Raw genomic sequence first — 18,326 nt, 5'->3', positions numbered from 1 at the left:
TTGTTGTTACGATGAGAATAGATCCAACCAGAAAACAACAACGACAGTCGGTAAAAGTGAATCGAATTTAATTTCCTACAATTTACTGCTCATTGATAGAATATCAATTAACATTGATTAAAATCAACCTGCGAGAAAGCTTATCATGACAAGTTACATGAGAGCAGCACGCAACAGAAGACGTGACACGTTCTCGCGCGGCTCGCTTTGCTACTCGAAATGGAGAGCTTGCTCGCAGGCCGATTTTCATTGATTGTCCATGCCAGAATATATCGTGAATTCGTTAACAGAATCCTTTGTCCTTAAGCTTAGTGACCAAATCATCAACAGTTTCAACTTTAATTCCTGCTTCCCGCACTGGTGGATCCTCAACACTCAGAGTCTCTATTCTTGGAGAAATGTCTACACCTAAGTCACCAGGCGTCTTCTTGTCAATTTTCTTCTTCTTTGCTTTCTGCAGTACAAAGATGCATTTCACAATTAAATAATTGTTAAAGCAGAAGGTCTTTTGGATCAACATACCCACCCCTCCCCTAACCCAATGTTAATCCTAACTTCTCACTTAAGGAAAAATGTTGGCTTAACGGAGGGGTAGTTTATTGGAAAGGCAGAAGAAGGCCTTTTGAATCAGACACTCCCCAACTACCCCTCCCCTAACCAAGTGTTCACACTAACTTTGTTTATTGGTAAGGCAGAAAAAGGCCTTTTACATCAGCATGTGATAGACCCTTCAACAGTTGTTTTCAAGTTTTTATAAAGACCAGGAGGCGAATATCTATCAACACGGCCGGAAAGAACACCTTCGCAGAATTATTGGGAAACTTGACACTAGTAAATGAGATACATTAAAAGCAAGCAAAGATATTGTTCCACAAAGTTGCAAAGTTTCTCAGACAATTGTATGGTGGGGACGAAAAACAACAAACCAACTAAATGAACTTTAATCTGATGGTGAAGGTAGATAAGAAAACTAATGTAAATTGTGTCCACCAAAACAAATAGAAGATCGGTTTTCGAGGTCCGGGTCTCAGAAAGACTTAATTTGTAACCTAGAATTCCCTGACACCAACTTTCCTTGCCTTTGCAAACAGGCCACTCAACGCTCGGTATTTCTTATTTAACTTATTTACACTTGAGCAACTAATTGTACTAATTGCAATTCTCCCCAACTGAAACAAAAATGCCAGCTTGTTTATAGTGGGGTGCTAATTAGATTACAACTTTATGATAAATAAATAGAAGATGTACATAATTATTGTAGTTACAAACCATAATGTTAGGGAGAGTTGCATAGCGTGGTTCATTCAGCCTGAAGAAATAAACAATAAAAGTGAATTCCCAATTTAATAAATAAATTAAATAATACTGGTGCTACCAATACACATATTTTTTTATGTTTCACTTCTCCTCTCTCCATGGCTCTTAAGGGAAAATGATAAACAACCCTGGAAACAAATACTAGCAAATGACCCTATTTTAAACACATTTAAAAATTTTAACTCAGGGGGCAGCCTAGAGGCAAACAAGTTGCCCTGGACATGTAAATCTGCAAAAGCCAAACATAAGTGAAGAAAAATTGAGCAAAATGTAGAAAGTGGAAAACACAGAAAAACAAGCCCACACTCCAGGACTTTCTATGAAAGTCTGTAGTTGGTATTATTTACAAACTCAACTCAGGATTAAGTAATCAAGCTTGAGTCAAACTGTGAAATAAATATTAGGGAAAAGGATCCAAATTGCAAATTTAGCTTTCCAAACACTAAACCATACTGTTTCCATTTTACAACAGGACAAAGGCTTTCAAGACCTAACAAATGATAGGGAATTTTTTATACAGAGCACTACCGGAATCATGTGTATGAAGACACAAAGTCTGTGGACAAAATCCTATGGTGTGACCATTCAAATGAAACCTCTTTGTCAGCACTTTTGCTTGGTCCTGTTTGTTTGTTTGGTTTTTTTTTTAAGAAATTCAAGAAAGAATGAGTTAAATTTTACTTTGGAATTAAACTAACCATAAAAGACTGTTAAACTGAGACGAAAGACGGATTGAAACTCACCAATGACATTACAAGTCTTCAAACCAATAACATCATGGCTTAACTGACAGACGACTAATAACAATCATGGGGACTTAATTGACCAATTAGGTCAACAACCAGAGTTTAATAACACCAAACGACATGATACAAATCACTTTGACTCTGAAGATGACTAATGCACAGGTTGTCAAAATGTCAGTCACCATCAACAACAACAGTCCTATTGAGGACTATGTTCACTCGGATGATCATACTCAACCTACTTTTGAAATGACTCCTGGGTTCAAACCTTTCACAGTGTCATATGTTTCTTAAATACCTGAGATCAGTTGTTACAACACAGGGCATCTTGACATCTATCATCTCAAGGCCACCATCAATTTCACGCGTCACTCCCAATTTATCGTCTTTTAACTCCAATTTGGAAGCGAAAGTAGCCTGTAAGAAACAATAAATACACCACTTTTACAAATATACAAACAAATGCATCAATATTCATAAAAAGAATATGGTCAAATCTCTCTTCATTAGCTCCTCTATGTGATTCAAACTTTCTTATTCAATTTCAGTAAATTATTTCCCTTATCTCAAAACAATATTATCAATATTATTATCCTCAGTGATCAAAGACACAAGAAAATCCCAGATACAACCCTCCACGTTGTAACCATTTTGGTCACCAATGGCGCCTAAAATTTTGCAGCTGGTGACTTGATTTGCAAAAAAGTCTCCCTAAACCAAAAGAGTTGATTGCCAAATAGTGACCAAGCAAAAACTTTAACTTGGAGGATTGAAAAAATGTTTAACTATTTTAAAAAACTTCAACCCAATTACCTGCGGCCAATTAAGCAAAGCAGACAGCATTTGACCCGTCTGATTGCAATCATCATCAATTGCCTGAAAAACAAACATAACATTTCAGTGACATGGAGCTCCTCTATTAAATACTTTCTTTGTACAAAGGAAAACTTGGGAAGCAAGGATGTACTGATCTATGAAATCATAAAATAGCTGTTTAAAATTTGTCTTTTGACAAACAATAAATTTTTGACATTGATTAAGGACTGAACTTACTGAAACAACAAAATGTACATTATCACCACGTTTGGTCTTGTATTGTCCATGGAATAACATTATTTACAAGATCACTTTCTCCACTAAAAACTACACATCGAATTTACAGTACTGTTCAAAAGTACGTTGACAGCAACTAGCATTTCAATCCTTGATCCTGGAGACATTAGGACCAAAGTTGCCAGTTCAGAAATGTAATGAGCTTGTTGCTTGACTGATCTCTCAAGAAACAAATTCAACAAATGGACAGCCAAACAAGACCAAAACATTTTAAAGAAATTAATATCAACGGATTGCCACCCACTAAAAGATATCATTCCTGCCCAGAAGACGTATGTACATAATCTTAGGAAAAAAGGCTGCGTACGCCCAAAAATTAATACAGAGCGTTTTATGAACACCTTTGTAAATAGGTTGATTTTTAAGCTCCATTTATTGTAATGACACACTTTTTTAATATATACATATAACGTAGATATTTTTGTCATAGTTTTTATCTTCTCTTATTGTAACATAAGATATGTAATTTTATCTTTTGGTGAAATAAAGACTCATTATTATTATTAGCCTGCACTCTCTTACCCTTTCCAGGTCTAAGAAGCCTCAAGTACAAAATGCAACAAATGTCTAGTGCAGTAATGTTGTCCTTCTTACTTTCATGACAAAATGGTAAAGTTTCATACATGTGGTTCCACACAAGAAGTTAGAGGTGGTTGACTCATTAAGTTTTTAGGCAGCTGTAGCAACTGAAGATTCACCCGTAACATCTCGCAAAAATTTATAGTGCCACCCTTAGCTTTCCACTTTGATCACCCGTAACATCAAGTGTGCTTAGCCATAACAGGTGTTATGGGTTGCAATCCTTAATAACAGCTCTGGTTGAGATGTAAATACAATGGCTCAACATTTAAACAAAAGTCTCTTCCAATAAAGAAGTCAAACGCAATGGGCCTAATAGCATTCACAATTGTGGTCAGTAAATTTTGTCTAATCATTACCTGTTTCCCAAGGAGAATTAGATTAGGATTCTCTTGCTCTGTAATCTTTTGAAACAGCTTAGCTACTGCAAGGGGCTGAAGGCCTTCATATTCCTTGTCATTTAACACAACATGAATACCACGATCAACTCCCATAGCAAGGGCTGTACGGAGGGTTTCCTATAAATTTTAGTCAGAACAATGTACTAGAATTAAGACAGTGCTCATTTAGCGCCATTTTGTGTAGGAGTAGAATTTAATTATGCTTGACTTTCTTTCTAACAATAACACTAGACTTTTTGAAATTAATGCCTTGCAAGTTGCACATGTGAGACAGGAAAATAAGAGATAATGTTCCATTTTTTACATTACAGACTAAGCCTCCATTTGAAGTAAAAGTTAATATATTAATTTACAAATTTCAATTAGAAGAAGACCTCTGTCTATTGTGTATTTTCAAATTTCACTGCCAGAATAGGCATTATAATCGCCCTCAGTAACAGTAAAAGACAACTTAAAGGCAGAAGCACTTCAAAATCCAAGGCAAAGGGCTATTTCAAAGAAAGCTCTAAAGCACTGTAGGAAATACTTTAAAGGTACAGTCAAACCTCTTTAATACGGACACCAAAGGGACAGAACCAAGTGTCTGCTTTAAAGAGGTGTCCGTATTATAGAGGTAGGGAATGTATGATTCTTTGGCATTTCTGGGACCAAATGAACTGTCCGTAATAGAGAGGTGTCCGTATTAAGGAGGTGTCCGTAAGGAGAGGTTAGACTGTATTAGAGTTGTCTACGCATTAAAAATATTTTGTTACTGTTGTTCATGCTCTAAAAGTTATTTCAAAATAAGGTTCAGAAAACACTGAGTATCATTTTTGATTATGGCTGTGAGAGTGAGGAAGGAGAGACGTTTTTATGCAATAACATGAATAATTTGTTATACAATCGAAAAATAAAACAATGAAAATTGAAAGCCTACATGGGGAGAAAGTCATTTCTCTAAACATAAACTCTATGAGGGCCTTGAAGACTAAGTAAGTCCTACCTCACTTTTAGCAGGCCCACAGCTAACAGCAACAATTTCTGATGCAATTCCCTTTTCTTTGAGCCTTACTGCCTGTCAATTTTTAAAAAAAGCTTTTTGAGTAATATTTTTGACATCTTACTTATAAAAGAGGGAATATAGTGATGGGGGGTGGGGTAGGGGTGTAACCACCTCTTTCATTACGTCATTGAAAGAAGAAGGGTGGTCTCTAAGGAATAGCATTTTAAAGAACACAAACAACAAAACATAAGTGAAAATCCCAGGGGATTTGTGCTGGGGTGGAGGGTTCTTAACATCTTTTTGTCCACATAGCATACCCTCATTGAGATGAAAGACAAACATCAGTGTAACTCTTAAAGACCAGTGACGAATTTGTAAACTTACTTCCACTACATATTAAACTGAAAAGACTTTTCTCGACATTCGTAGTTATGAAAGAAATAAAAAATTCTAGGCGTACTTAAAAGATTTAACTGCTTTCTGTAAGACACAGTCATTTAAGAAAAATTAAAAATATTCGCCCGACCTCTTCCACCGCTATTTCATCAAAAGGGTTCATGCTATGCTTGACTCCATCAGTAACCACGCCACTCTTATCCGGTTTCACGCGTATCTTCAAGGAGAAAATAAGAATTTAGAAATATCATTCATTAAGATTATGTATTATGCACCAGTTTCTCGATCACCACAAACCTTAACGGCGTAATCTATGACACGTTTAACCCCAACCAAGACTCGTAACGACGCCATCTTGGATTTTGGACGAAAGGAAGATTGAGATGCGCATGATCTCAAAGGATACCGCTGGGAAATCGACACCGAAAAGAAGAAACCAAGATGGCGTCCTAACAACACATTCTTGACAGAATACTTGGTCTTTAATTTCTTTAAATCGTGAAAATGCCGCCAAAGAAGAAAAAGGGGAAGGGAAAGAAAAAGAAGAAGAAGGATGGTATGACTGGGTTGATCGTTTTCTCGTTATTTTTTGTCAAGAATGTTTTTGACGTGCAAGGAAACTTTGAGTTGTTTTGTTTGTTGTTTCTGTGCAGAAAAAACTGAATTGACGATCGAAGATAAGTACAAAAGAACTATGCAGGAAATAGAAGTCCTTAAGGACGAGCTGGGTAGGTTTTTTAAAATTAAGATCTTCAAATCATGCTTGCCTTTCATTCATGTAATTTTATAACTTGTGAAAAGCTGCAGATTGATCGAAGTTTGTTATGTTACACTTGTAAAACGTCTTGCAGCTGCAAGAACGGAGATCGCACGAAGGTCTAAAGACACCGCAGATCGCATGAAGGAAAGGATGAGGGAGGCTAAGGACGAAGTAGAGACAGAACAGCAAAACAAGTTGGACATTTCTTCAGGCATGTTTGCTATGTTCCTTCTTTCATATGATATAATTATTTTTCTTCATTATTAATAACGTTCATTTTGTTATTGTCTTATCGGTAAGTGCAATATTCATTAAGACTGATAATCTGAAATGCCAGCCTTCTCCATCCTTGATAGTCTCTCTCTCCCATGCCCCTGCCCCCTCCTAGGGCTTTGGGGTGGAGATGGCTAACATTTCAGACTAAATGATGAGGCCTTCTTTAATAGGTGGGCAGGGAGGGGGGAGCTTCATATGTCCCCCGTCTTAATGTAAAATATGGTTGTTTTGTGTTTTTAGGAATAGGCCATGCCCCTGTCGGTATTCAGCCCATTTTTATGCCTTTTGTCACCATTTCATCCATCTAGTCTTATGTCACTATTTCAAGGCCATGAGGCTTGTCAGAATTTTACCCTTACATGTCCTCAGTCATTGGTTGCTCATAATTTCACTGGAGTGGGGCTACAGCCATCAGTGAGGGAAGCTGCGAAGTAAAGTGAGGTGAAATGCATGTTTTTGCAGCTTCTCACCTCATTTGCGGGCCCACCAGACAAAACCTCCAGCTAAAATATTTTTTTCTTTTACTGATGTACCTGTATATAATACAGATCTTACTCGTCAATACAAAACAATGCAGTCGGAGATGGCATTAAGGATTCACATGTTGGAACAGACAGTCAATAAACTCCGAGAGCAACTTGGTAGGTGTTTCCTCAATATTTGGGACTTAATGACTAGGCTTTTATAGTGAAAACAACACCTTGTAATTGGGTGCCTGGGAATGGACCGCTGGAGCCAGGGTATGAAAATGCAGTTTACCTGTAATATTTGTGCACAAACACTCTTGAGTGTATGGGAGCATCTATTGAAGGAAATGTTAACTAAGGTACAGGAATGTGGGTTCAATGAGGTGTAAGAAAGATGGTATGTATGAGAATGCAATTACAGTAACCAAGATCTCACTCTGTTGCTTTCATTGTGGCTCAGATTGAAAGGGTGTATTATAGCAATAGGTCCTACGTACTCTTAATCAATTTGTCAATTTGTCTGTTTGTTTCATAGCGAATAATACAAGGCAATGAGGGAAAAAAATCTATCAATTTTCAATAGCAAAAGTCCCCGGGACACTAAAGGCACCCTTTTGTACCGTAAACAAAAGTTTAAATCAACAACAGGTGTAGTTTTTCATGTGTATAACAAGTTGTGATATTTTTCTTCATTTATAAAATGTAGCTTCAACAGAAGAGGAACTTAGAAAGACTAGAAAGGAAAGAGATGACATGAGGAAAGAAAAGGATGAAATAATAGCAGAACTACAGTTTAAAATAGATCATATGGAATCAGCATATGAAAGTGTGCTTCATGTGAGTATACATGTGCATATGATAGGTGGTTCCAGCATAATAGCTCTTATTCATGTTTATGTCAAATGACCAAATTTCACCTCCAAGCCTCATTTTGAAATTGTAAAGTTGCGAAGTTTTGCATAAAAGAATTCCCGAGGCAGTAAATTTGGAAAAAATATCCACGCACAGAGTGCAAACGCAGAGAATTTTCCTTGCAAACAAGGCTTGGTGGTGAAATTTGCTCATCTGACATAATCATACACAAGGGTCATTACCCTGTCCCTAATAGGATGAGGCCTAATATAACAAAAAGATACATATAGTCTTTGCCCCAGTTGCAGTTAGCCTGTTCCAGGCTCTCAGATAGTCAAGTCCACGAAATTGAGGAAGAGCGAACACAAAAATAAAATGAGAGGAACGTGTGATCATGTGCTATTATTTTCATGTGCCTTTGACTTACGTGTCATCTCTTCTATCTGAGAGCCTGGAACAAGCTAAGAACTTTACAGTTATATTGCAATTATATACCCAACTTTTGCCGTTGCGTAAATTGGTAGAGTGCTGCACCGCTATCGCAGAGGTCAAGGGTTCGAATCACGTACAAGCCTGAATTTTTCTCAGGCTTTCTTTTTGCAACTGCAAAAGTTGTGTATATAACTGCAATGATCTTCCTTCATTATAATTCTTCACTCCCCAGTTCACATATATGATTTTCATATATTCATAACTTCACAGTATTATTGTTATTAAGACCCTAATGCAATGTACCACTGTTACATAATGAACACATCTTCCTACTTCCTGGGCCCTCTAAATTCACTAATTTAGTGAACTACTCATGGCTTTGAATGCGTGAGTTAAAATGGCAAGAGATGCTTGCTCAGCTCTAGCACAACGTATCCCTACTACCCAAAAGATCGTACTATCACTATTGTCATGGATATGACAATCTAACTGGTGTTTAACATTTGTAGAAGGTGAAACTTTTGTGACTACTTGTATTTTTCGCTTAGGATGCTTTCGATAGAATGGCACAGAAGGTTGAGGATGCCAGAACAAGATGGGAGACAGAGTCATCTGAGATTCAAGAGAGAAACAAACAGCTTCTGCTGGAGTTTGGCTTGAATCCACTAGAAATCTAGAATGATTTCTAATACCGGGCCTTAAATAGTTGACTGAAATTAATAGGAGATACTGTATTTACTTGCCAAGATAGAAGATCACATGTTCAGGCTATAAACACCAGGAGTGAGCGAAGGACATGTACATACACAATTAAAGTCATTCACACTGTACAGTACTTTTTTTATTTACAATGTTATCATATAGTACAGCTAATCTGCACTTCAATAAATAGTAATGAATATAAGATGCAGGTGGCTTCGTTAGAAATTTGCTACTGGTTGATATTGGCACTTTGTAAGCTCCACATACAAGTCTGCCATGCCAAACTCAATTTTCAAGCAGGCTAAAAAATTATTAACCAAAGTAAAATCACTGACATGTTGGATTTGCTTTAGATGCATTACAATAGCTGCACCAGTCACACACCGATACCTGTGTCAGAGAGTTCTATCCACATTTTTTTTTCAATACCGGTAAATAAAAAATAATATGCTTGAAAACCAGTTGGTACTCAGAAGATGGAATTACATGTACCTAACAGCAACAACCATGACACAACCTTATAGCTCTCAACAATAAATTACAAGTACCACAAAATAACAGAAGGCTATTTGAAGACATTTTTACAGTGATATGCATTCTACACTGCATGACAGCAACTTTTCACTTGACATGTGACAGCAAAGGTACAATGGTCCAAATGTTTTAGTCATCAAAGCTCATCGTCTGTGCCTCTCCACCACTAAGAGTCATGTGCTCTGTAGCAGCTGCCACACCCCCAATATTAAGATCGTCATTGCCACCATCCAGTTGCAGGTCATTTGACAGTTGGTTGTCTTTGGCAAGTTGATTAAAATGCTGGTGAAGGGAAAAAAGATACAAAAAATAAATAAATGTGAATCTGAAGTCATAGAAAAGTAAGGCTTGACTGTCATTGAAATTTACGGATTATTATGATACCTGTGAGTTCTTGAATTCTGAGAATAGTGTGAACAGCACATGAAGTGCATGGATTCTGTTGCTATGTACAGGGATGTCGAGGATACCTGTCAAAAAGAATTTAAATGAGAAACAATTCAGTTGAACATTAATCTTTGTCTACTGGCTTCTTATCTGAAATAATTCATATGAGATGTTAGTCTTGATGTTTCTTAAAATGAATGACATTGCCTTGCTAATTTATACGTCTATTTAATAATGTTGACTTCATGTTTTATTATTTTACTTGGACAGTTGATTCAAGTTTGTCATATCACCACCACGTGTTAAGAGTTAGATGTTTTTAGCCACCCATGCCACCAGTTGAGGTGGGAATACTCGATGAAACCGTTACCCCATTTCAGACCAACGTATCTGCCTTTCCCTACCCTACTTCAGACCTAAACTGCTGTTTTCAATACCTATACTGAATTACAGACCCTGGTTCCAGAGAGCACTAAGACTTGCCCTATTTCAGTTTAAAATGGTTAAAATCTATACCCCAGTTCAGATCTGGGGGAACTCTCCTATGAAAATGATGGGAATGGTTGTCCAAAAATAACATTCGAGTTAAGCCCTAAAAGAGAGTCACCAATCTGGGTGTAGGTAAGGTTTATTGTGAACTATAAAAGAGACCATATTATTCCAATAATATGATGTCATTTGTAACTAATTTAAGGTGATACCTTCATGAGTAAAATAAAAAACATACCCTATGGCACTTGCCATTACATAGGGGAGTGTTCCCCTTCTCCACTGGCCCTGGTCTGGGTAAATGATACAAGTAGTTTCATATTGGAATCCTAATTTGTGATAGCTAGAGTAAGGTTCCCCCAATCCCTAGTACCCCTCCAATGCATGATTACAACTTACCACAGACCAAGTCAACATACTGATTTAACTCAACATCCAGATCAGCTGTTGGAAGCCCAACCTATTATAGATGAAAAGAACTTCAGTAAAGCTTTTAACCCTGGATGGGAATTGGATCATGGTTTTTCAGCACAAAGTCAATTTTCGCCGGCAGGTTGTAAGGAAATCTCACTCTGAAGGATGAAGCTACTAGTAACTACCTGATTCAAAAGTTCTTCAAATTCTGCTGGCCACTCCTGCATAAGAAATTCAATATCTGGCATGTTTCTGTTAAAATGAGAAAGAAAAAAGCATGTCTATAAAGCCCTATTATGGGCATACATTTCATTTAGCAACCTTGCTGAAGTTATTAGCTAAATTGATTTGCATTTACTCTTCCCTTACTTTTTAAAGTGGATCGAAGCACAAAAAGAATTTTTGAAGCAGAAAAGCTGCAAAGTGAGCGGAAAGAGCTTTTTGGGCCACGAGGCAGCCAAGCAAGGCCATGATATTAAATAGGAGTAAGGACTTTTTTTAAGTCTAGGACTACTGGAAGATACTACAGATGTGAAGTGCTCTGTCAGCATGCACTTGTTCAAGACTATACACACATTCCTGTCGTACACATGTATCTGAGCTGCCAAGTTTTAATGCAGAAATCCAGTGGTAGTCCTGGAGACTAGCTTGTGGAAAATGCAATGTGTTTCACCCAGGCTGAGAGAAGTTAATATTTAACCACCACATACCACGCACAGTTCCATTTACCCAAAGACCTTTTAAGCCCAGTATTATTTTATTCAAGTCCTGTAAAGTTAACTGCAAAATAAAAGTAATCTTTAACAAAATCTCTGCTTTTAGTTAAGAACTCCTCACCTCTGATAATGAACTGTAGGAGCAGGTTTTTGCCGATGAAGTTCTCTGCAAACAATCCAAAAATTAATAAACAGTGCATAAACTAAAATGGTTATGTGTCACCTGTGAAATATATCATAATTTTTATTTGTAATTACATGCAGTACATTATTTCATTAAAATATAGGTTTTACAATTTACAAATCATGCAAGTTTTAACTACAATTTACAATAATATAATTTAATATAACATAACATAACATAACATAATTAACAATTAATGAATGAGGCTGAGTATCTTATGAAGAATTATGGAGATCGAGAAGGGTGTAATCCGTCGAGGCCGTAGGCCAAGGCGGATAACACCCTCCGAGATCTCCATAATTCTTCATATGATACGAAAGCATAATTCAATAATTGTTTTATTATTCATTCAAAATAATTCCTAGTTTAAAAACATGGCTAAAACATGCTTACCTCCATCGATCCATTGATGTTAAGTTCATCTTCGATAGTGCACATTTAGGTTTGTCCAGCTCCGCAAATATTCTCCAAATAGCAGATGTCGCCCTTAGAGTTGTCTTCTTGCTGTGCTTACCATGTTTTTAGTTATTTTTACGCCTAGTTCTTGAAACGAGTGAAATGTCCGCCATTTTTCAATCCCCAGGTCTTCTTGGTTAACGGTGCCTTAACCTGCATGAACACTGTATTTTTGACGTCATTTCCTCGTTAAACACAAAATTCTGCCAAATTTGGTCATCAGAAACTGGTTATGGTGAATTATGTGTGTGCTTTTAGCCAATCAGAATCGGGGAAATATTTTGAATGAATAATAACATAACATAACATACACCGAATGCAAATATGGCGGATCTCTCGGTCAGCCCGGGTCTAGTTGCGCGAAAGCGAGGCTAGTGAGGCCTCGATAGTTTTGCTTTGACTGCGCGTCTTAGCAATTCAGTTGATCAATATGGTTTCCTTCGAGTTGTTACGTGCTTAAGAGCCATCAGAGAGGAGATTTAACTCCAGCAGAGACAAAAGTTGATTATCTTCGGCGCTTCGAATGGAGGCATGTTACTATCACGGAGTTAAAAGAACGAAAGTGTGCTGGCTTCACTTCAGAAGAGAAGACTCACGAAACTATTAGAATGGGTGAATAACTGAAAGATTCATGGTTCTGTTTCAAGTTAACATAACATAACATAACATAATACATAACAAACATAACAAACATAACAAACAAAACAAACATAACAAACATAACATAACATAACATAACATAACAAACATAACAAACATTACAAACATAACATAACATAACATTACATAACATAGCATAATATAATATAATAGGATTGACTACTACTGTTTTCATATGGTAATCAATTTATGGGATAGATTAGTACAATTTACTTATAATTATGATCACACCTGATACTGTCAATCCAGTTGTCCACAGCTTTAGGGTTCTTCTCTGGGTCTTCAATGCTGCGTACTGTCTATAATGGAGCAGATACATTTTGTACATTATATGATAATGATCGAAATCAAGAAACTATTTTCATGAGTTCAATAACTTAATTCCTTTTAAAAATATCATTCAATAATATTGTTATTTAACCCATTCGCCCCTGAACCGCCCGTAACCGCCCGTGCGGATCCAGGTCCTTTCTACCCTTTGTGACGTCATCAGTTTTAACGGTCAAGGACAACTTTCTTCGGTAACTTGTGTAGAGTGAAGAGATCTTTCAAACCATACCAGAATGAGCACAATTCAGTCAAGGACACCGGAGAAAGAAGCAAAAAACCACCTGACAAGGACCTGAAAATCTCCATGAAAATCTTGTTCCATTACCCACCTACCTTTCCTTTCACCTAATCCTAAGATCCTAAAAGCTTTCCTAAAAACTCTTCCCACCAAAATGAAGCCTACTAAATGCCCAGCAAGAGAAAAAAAAAGTGAGGCAAGAAAAGCGTAAAAAGAAGGGAGGAGAGAAAGCGAAAAGTAAAAGTCAAGACTGCTGTGTCACTTTTAAACCCAAAAACTATCTCGAAATTTTGCTTTCTGCGCATGCCCGAACTTCGCAAGCTGATATTTTGCATCTGGATCAGAAGGCCGCCAAGTGTACGACCTGTAAACCGGTTTGTGGTAAGTTTTAGCTCTTTATAGCACGACAGTGACCAGAAAACCACTCGACTAGCTTCAAAACGCGTTTTTCGGCAAAATCTCCAGGAGCGAATGGGTTAAGATTAATTTTCATACCATAGCTTTCACATTTGTCTGCTTTGAGATGGTTCTGATCGTCAGATCCAGAACTGAAAGGAAAGAGGTATTATATACATTCAAGAGTAAACACTTTTAACATGCAAAAAAGTACTACACTATCTAGTTTAATATTACAATAACCACTGCATATTCTGCAGTCCAAGGCACCATGTGTAGAGTTGTATTTCCCTCTTCCTCATGCGAGGGGATAAAATGCCTGCATGTGAGGTGACACTGTGTGTGTCTGATAGCCTTGGGCTACTTACTGGATTTTGTGACTAGGCTATGGAAAATCAAATTGCAGATTAAGTAAAATACTACAAATTGTTTAAATTCATAATAAATTCATGTGGTTCAAAGCTGTTTTTCAAGCTGATCAGATGAAGTAAAGTTATTACAGTCATTATTACAATGAATGAAAAGCTGGCAATAAAATAACTGACAAATAGGAATTAATTAATTCTCAATACTGCTTGTCAGAATTAAATTTCTTTTTTGGGCTATTATATGCTACAACTGACTTTCATTGCACCCCTGAAATCAGTGAAAATTTTTCAAGAGTGAGTGCTTCAAGTGAGTTGAGATAATGCCAATAGGGTTTGAGTTTGCTTTGTAAGTGAAGTCATTGTGAAATAATTATGCATGAATAGCTTTCTGCTTTCTCACAGTACCTGTGGGATCTGATTGCTTTGCAATGGGTTCATCCAGTACAACCAAACCTAACGTCTCAGGTTTACCATCTGGACGAGTTACCTGACAAAGTGAACAAAACACCATCATTAGATATATACTTTATATAATATAACTAACTACAGACAGTACTGTTTTGGCCTTCTGGGCCTCATCAGTGCAGTGCTGATGTTAAGATGGAGGATACAGTATTGGTATATCATTTTTGTGGGAAAATTCAATGTAGGGTTTCTGAGTGTGGTATTTTCCAGATGGGATCTTGTATCAACTGATGAATGAAGGCTAGGCATTGATAACAAAATAATAACTGGTCAATCAATGTCCCCACGAAAATTAGCTGAAACATGGTAAGTGAGCTGATTCACAAATTCAGTTCAAAGAGCTATAAAAAAAATTAATGAGAAAAAACATTGAGTGATAATAATAATAATAATTAATAATAATGATAATATCTTTCTAATGTACTACATGTATGTAAACACTAAAAAATTAGATTTTAACCTCTTCAATTCTACCATATGAAAAAAACTAATACCTTCAAGAATGCATCAATATCTCCAACTGCAGGAATAAAATCTGGATTAAATGGCTTTAGCTTGTGCTCCAAATCAATTGATTGAGGTGTATACCTTAGGAGTTATACAAGAACAAAGATGATGCAAATATTATTGTCATCCACATAGAAATCACTGGAACAGCAAAATTAATAACTACGTACCTTGTAATGTACTGGAAAAGCTCTTTAATTTCTTGGCTGATGTGAAGGTGTTCATAATCAGCTGGATCATAGGCCCTGAAAGAATAAAACAATGCATTTCACATATAGAAACCTGGACTGGTTGCAATTAACCACACAATCAATCCTTCCTGTAATAACGGTAAAGTGTTAGGTGTCTGTGTTACAGAGGTGTCAATTAACTAGAGGTAGAGCTTGTGTAAGGCTTTGCGTCATTGTGAACAAATGGGAAGGTGTCTGCATGGGTGTCTGCTAACAGGACCTTGTATGTATGTTAGAAATAATAAAGATCATAAAATAGTGGTAGATTGATTCATTAAAAAATGCTGTACCCCTCTAGAGCAGTTCCATGGGTATCTTCATCATCGTCGTCATCCTCCGTGCTGTCACTCTGATCATCTCCTTCATCATCGTCATCATCATCATTTGTTTGTTTGCTCAGAACTTCTTGGCCGGTTGGTCTCCCAGGTCGTTCTTTGCCCCCTGGTTCTTGTGGCCGGGCATAACCTCCAGGGGCATCCTACAGATACAAGTGTAGAGGAAGATAATGTGTGAATACATAGAATAAACATTATGTTCATGTCTCGTACTGACGGACAGGTTTGTAAAGTGTTCATACGAGTCACGCTTGCTAGAGTTTTAGGAAAGCCTAAAGGCTCATGTACAGAAAAACAAAATTTACTACCGGTACTTCTCAAGATCCAACATAATTTACTACTTTACCTCATGTGGACAACAAGAGGCTGAAATATAGCTGAATAGTATCCCGCATGTACCACAGTCCAGGGATATAGGAAAAATGGAATGAGGCAGCATGGGATTTTTACCCTAACGCCAGATTTTACTAACCTTGCTTTCAACTAAGTCGTCATGATCAAACTCATCGTCACTTTGGTCATTCATGGAGATGGATCCAATCGCTATAAACATGCAAAAATTTTTAATCAAAATTATGTACTTATACAGGTGCCACGCATTAAAAAAATGATCATATTTAATGCAAGCAATCATATTATAAACTAAAACATCCAAAAAAGTTAACAAGAAAAAGGTCAGGACAAAGTATTAGTAAGCAAAGTTCTTTTAACAGCGAAGCAACATCCTACAAGTACACCATCCTTCTACCTGGATTGTAACCTCCAACGGTTTTAGGTCCAGGAGGTCTTGGACTAGGGGTAAATGTGCTGGCAACGTCCTCTTCGTCGTTTACTTCAAGAGCTTCATCATAGGGTTGGTTAACAACAAGCTAGAGAGAAAAAATTCATCACTCAATATAGTATCATAAAGAAGCAACTTCAGAATACCGAGCAACTTAGGTGCTTTACCGAAAAACCCTGGTCCGTGGTCTCGTCCTTGGGTTAAGTTACTTTTTAAGTTTTGAAATCACCTGCTACTACAATTTGCAGTCTCTGATTGTGAATTAGACAAGTGATGATTACAAGTGCTACTGTGGTAGCAGAACTGATCCAGTGTTCGTGACTGTGGACTGTCATAGCAGGATTTGTTGGGTAATATTTCAGTGGCCAGCTATTCTCAAGTTTAACCCAAACAATACTTTAAAACAACTTTGTGTGTGTCTGTTGCTCACATTGAACAGTGGTCAGGCAAAACGGAAAGGGCCATAAAAATGGGACAGGGTCATGCTGATTTTACAACTGTTTAATTGGGACATTTCCATAAATTTCAATGTTAAGTACACAACAATGTTAACAACAGGGCAGTCTTGCAATTCATTTTTTCTCATTTTTTCTACCTGAAACCTTTCTTCACAACAGAGAAAATCACAAAGGTACTGATTTAAAACCTGTAAATTACGTAAATGTGTTTTCACAGAAGGAATTGATCTGGAAAAATGGGAAGTTCTAATATCACTTTTCGTTAAATGTTATGTCTCTACTCGGTCTATCTCATTTCTACCTGGTAATCTTAGACTTTTGTTCCAGAATCCGGTGCAAACGATAAAGCATAAGCAAATTATTCAATGCACCTGTCCTGTAAATTTTGAATTACCGCAAAAGCGCCAACGTGATCTAGTCAATCAACACGTACTTAACGTTGGTATTTTTGCAAAGGAAGAAAAATTATCGATTTTTTTTTCAGATGGTACCTTTCCTTCACTCAAAAGGTGTTTAAATTACTACACTTATACTTCAAAATATGAACTGGACTGCAAAAGGAGTGTATATGCGACAATAATTCCTTGTATCCAAGGACAACGAAACCCGATACCTCGCAAAAAAATTGTCGAACATAGCACAACATTATTGAACGTTCAGAGCACTGTTTCTTAATAAAAGTGCTTCAAAACGACATAAAAATAACTGGAGCCAGTAAAAAGTGCTTCTAAGACTTTAAAAAGAGATTAAAAACCGGCAAATCCAACACAGTTTACCTTTCTTCGCTCGTCATCGGAGTCAGCCATGAACGAAGCAACCCACCAGGTTCGTTACAACTTACATGACGTTCCCTCCAACTGGCAGGTAAACTAGTTCCTAGTCCTTTTCAGAACGTTTAAATGAAATTAAAAGAAAAGAAAAACTCAGAAAGAGCATGGATCTATTATCCATGGAAAGGGCAGATGAAATATGTCGACTTGAGAAAAGTCTAAGGAAATAATAATAATAATATAATTATCATTATCATCATCATCATCATCATCATCATCATCATCATCATGCGTGGGGGGAAATCTCAGAGGGGTGTTGCAAAGAGTTACACCGCCTACAGAACCATGCAGCTCGAATTATATTACGGAAGAACACCTCAAATGACACTTTCTGTGGGCTAAACTGGTTAAATCTAGCTTCCAGAAGAAAAATGCATAAATGCATTCTAGTTTTTAAGTGGTTAAATAATCTAGTACCTAAGTATCTTACCCAATATTTTAAAAGGAATGCAGATTTGCACAATCATGCAACTAGGAGAAGCAATGATCTGCACCCACCAAAGCCTAAACGTAACATTGGCAAAA

General features: G+C 36.9%; 3 protein-coding genes across 3 annotated transcripts in view; 1 reads left to right on the top strand and 2 right to left on the bottom strand.

Annotated features, from left to right (window-relative positions):
• LOC140951243 (electron transfer flavoprotein subunit beta-like) overlaps positions 1-5,937 on the bottom strand; it is a 6,198-nt gene extending 261 nt beyond the window's left edge. Inside the window, exons 1-8 of the mRNA XM_073400476.1 lie at positions 5,832-5,937; positions 5,665-5,751; positions 5,139-5,210; positions 4,115-4,273; positions 2,877-2,939; positions 2,362-2,480; positions 1,270-1,309; positions 1-454 (exon numbers count right to left, since the gene is read on the bottom strand). The exon at positions 1-454 is cut by the window's left edge and continues 261 nt beyond it. Of these exons, the coding sequence (XP_073256577.1) occupies positions 284-454; positions 1,270-1,309; positions 2,362-2,480; positions 2,877-2,939; positions 4,115-4,273; positions 5,139-5,210; positions 5,665-5,751; positions 5,832-5,888 (768 nt within the window). The 5' untranslated portion in view covers positions 5,889-5,937 and the 3' untranslated portion in view covers positions 1-283. The remainder of the gene's footprint in view (positions 455-1,269; positions 1,310-2,361; positions 2,481-2,876; positions 2,940-4,114; positions 4,274-5,138; positions 5,211-5,664; positions 5,752-5,831) is intronic.
• A 3-nt stretch (positions 5,938-5,940) lies between these two features.
• On the top strand, positions 5,941-9,231 carry LOC140951244 (dynein regulatory complex protein 12-like). Its single transcript, XM_073400477.1, has 6 exons — positions 5,941-6,090; positions 6,188-6,262; positions 6,386-6,505; positions 7,119-7,211; positions 7,744-7,874; positions 8,870-9,231. The coding sequence occupies exons 1-6, from the start codon at positions 6,039-6,041 to the stop codon at positions 8,996-8,998; spliced, it is 600 nt and encodes a 199-aa protein (XP_073256578.1). The 5' UTR covers positions 5,941-6,038; the 3' UTR covers positions 8,999-9,231.
• Positions 9,145-17,864, bottom strand: LOC140951242 (intraflagellar transport protein 46 homolog). The gene is made up of 14 exons (XM_073400475.1): positions 17,748-17,864; positions 16,481-16,601; positions 16,205-16,275; positions 15,688-15,875; positions 15,338-15,412; positions 15,155-15,248; positions 14,601-14,682; positions 13,927-13,979; positions 13,095-13,162; positions 11,685-11,729; positions 11,033-11,099; positions 10,833-10,893; positions 9,942-10,027; positions 9,145-9,839 (listed from the first exon to the last, which is right to left on the bottom strand). The coding sequence occupies exons 1-14, from the start codon at positions 17,775-17,777 to the stop codon at positions 9,687-9,689; spliced, it is 1,194 nt and encodes a 397-aa protein (XP_073256576.1). The 5' UTR covers positions 17,778-17,864; the 3' UTR covers positions 9,145-9,686.
• Positions 17,865-18,326: the final 462 nt, after the last annotated feature.

Source organism: Porites lutea, chromosome 10 (genome assembly GCF_958299795.1).
Source record: "Porites lutea chromosome 10, jaPorLute2.1, whole genome shotgun sequence".
In the NCBI taxonomy this organism is placed as follows: domain Eukaryota; kingdom Metazoa; phylum Cnidaria; class Anthozoa; order Scleractinia; family Poritidae; genus Porites; species Porites lutea.
Note: the sequence above shows the minus strand (reverse complement) of the source record. Positions and strands in the feature narration are given on the sequence as shown.

Coding starts and splice junctions, on each gene's coding strand:
- LOC140951244 (XM_073400477.1), top strand. CDS start 6,039: ATGCCGCCAAAGAAGAAAAAGGGGAAGGGAAAGAAAAAGAAGAAGAAG. Junction 7,212..7,743: donor TAAACTCCGAGAGCAACTTG/GTAGGTGTTTCC, acceptor TATAAAATGTAG/CTTCAACAGAAGAGGAACTT. Junction 7,875..8,869: donor CATATGAAAGTGTGCTTCAT/GTGAGTATACAT, acceptor TTTTTCGCTTAG/GATGCTTTCGATAGAATGGC.
- LOC140951242 (XM_073400475.1), bottom strand. CDS start 17,777: ATGGCTGACTCCGATGACGAGCGAAGAAAG. Junction 15,249..15,337: donor CTTTTCCAGTACATTACAAG/GTACGTAGTTAT, acceptor ATAACTCCTAAG/GTATACACCTCAATCAATTG. Junction 14,683..15,154: donor ATATTGATGCATTCTTGAAG/GTATTAGTTTTT, acceptor TCACTTTGTCAG/GTAACTCGTCCAGATGGTAA.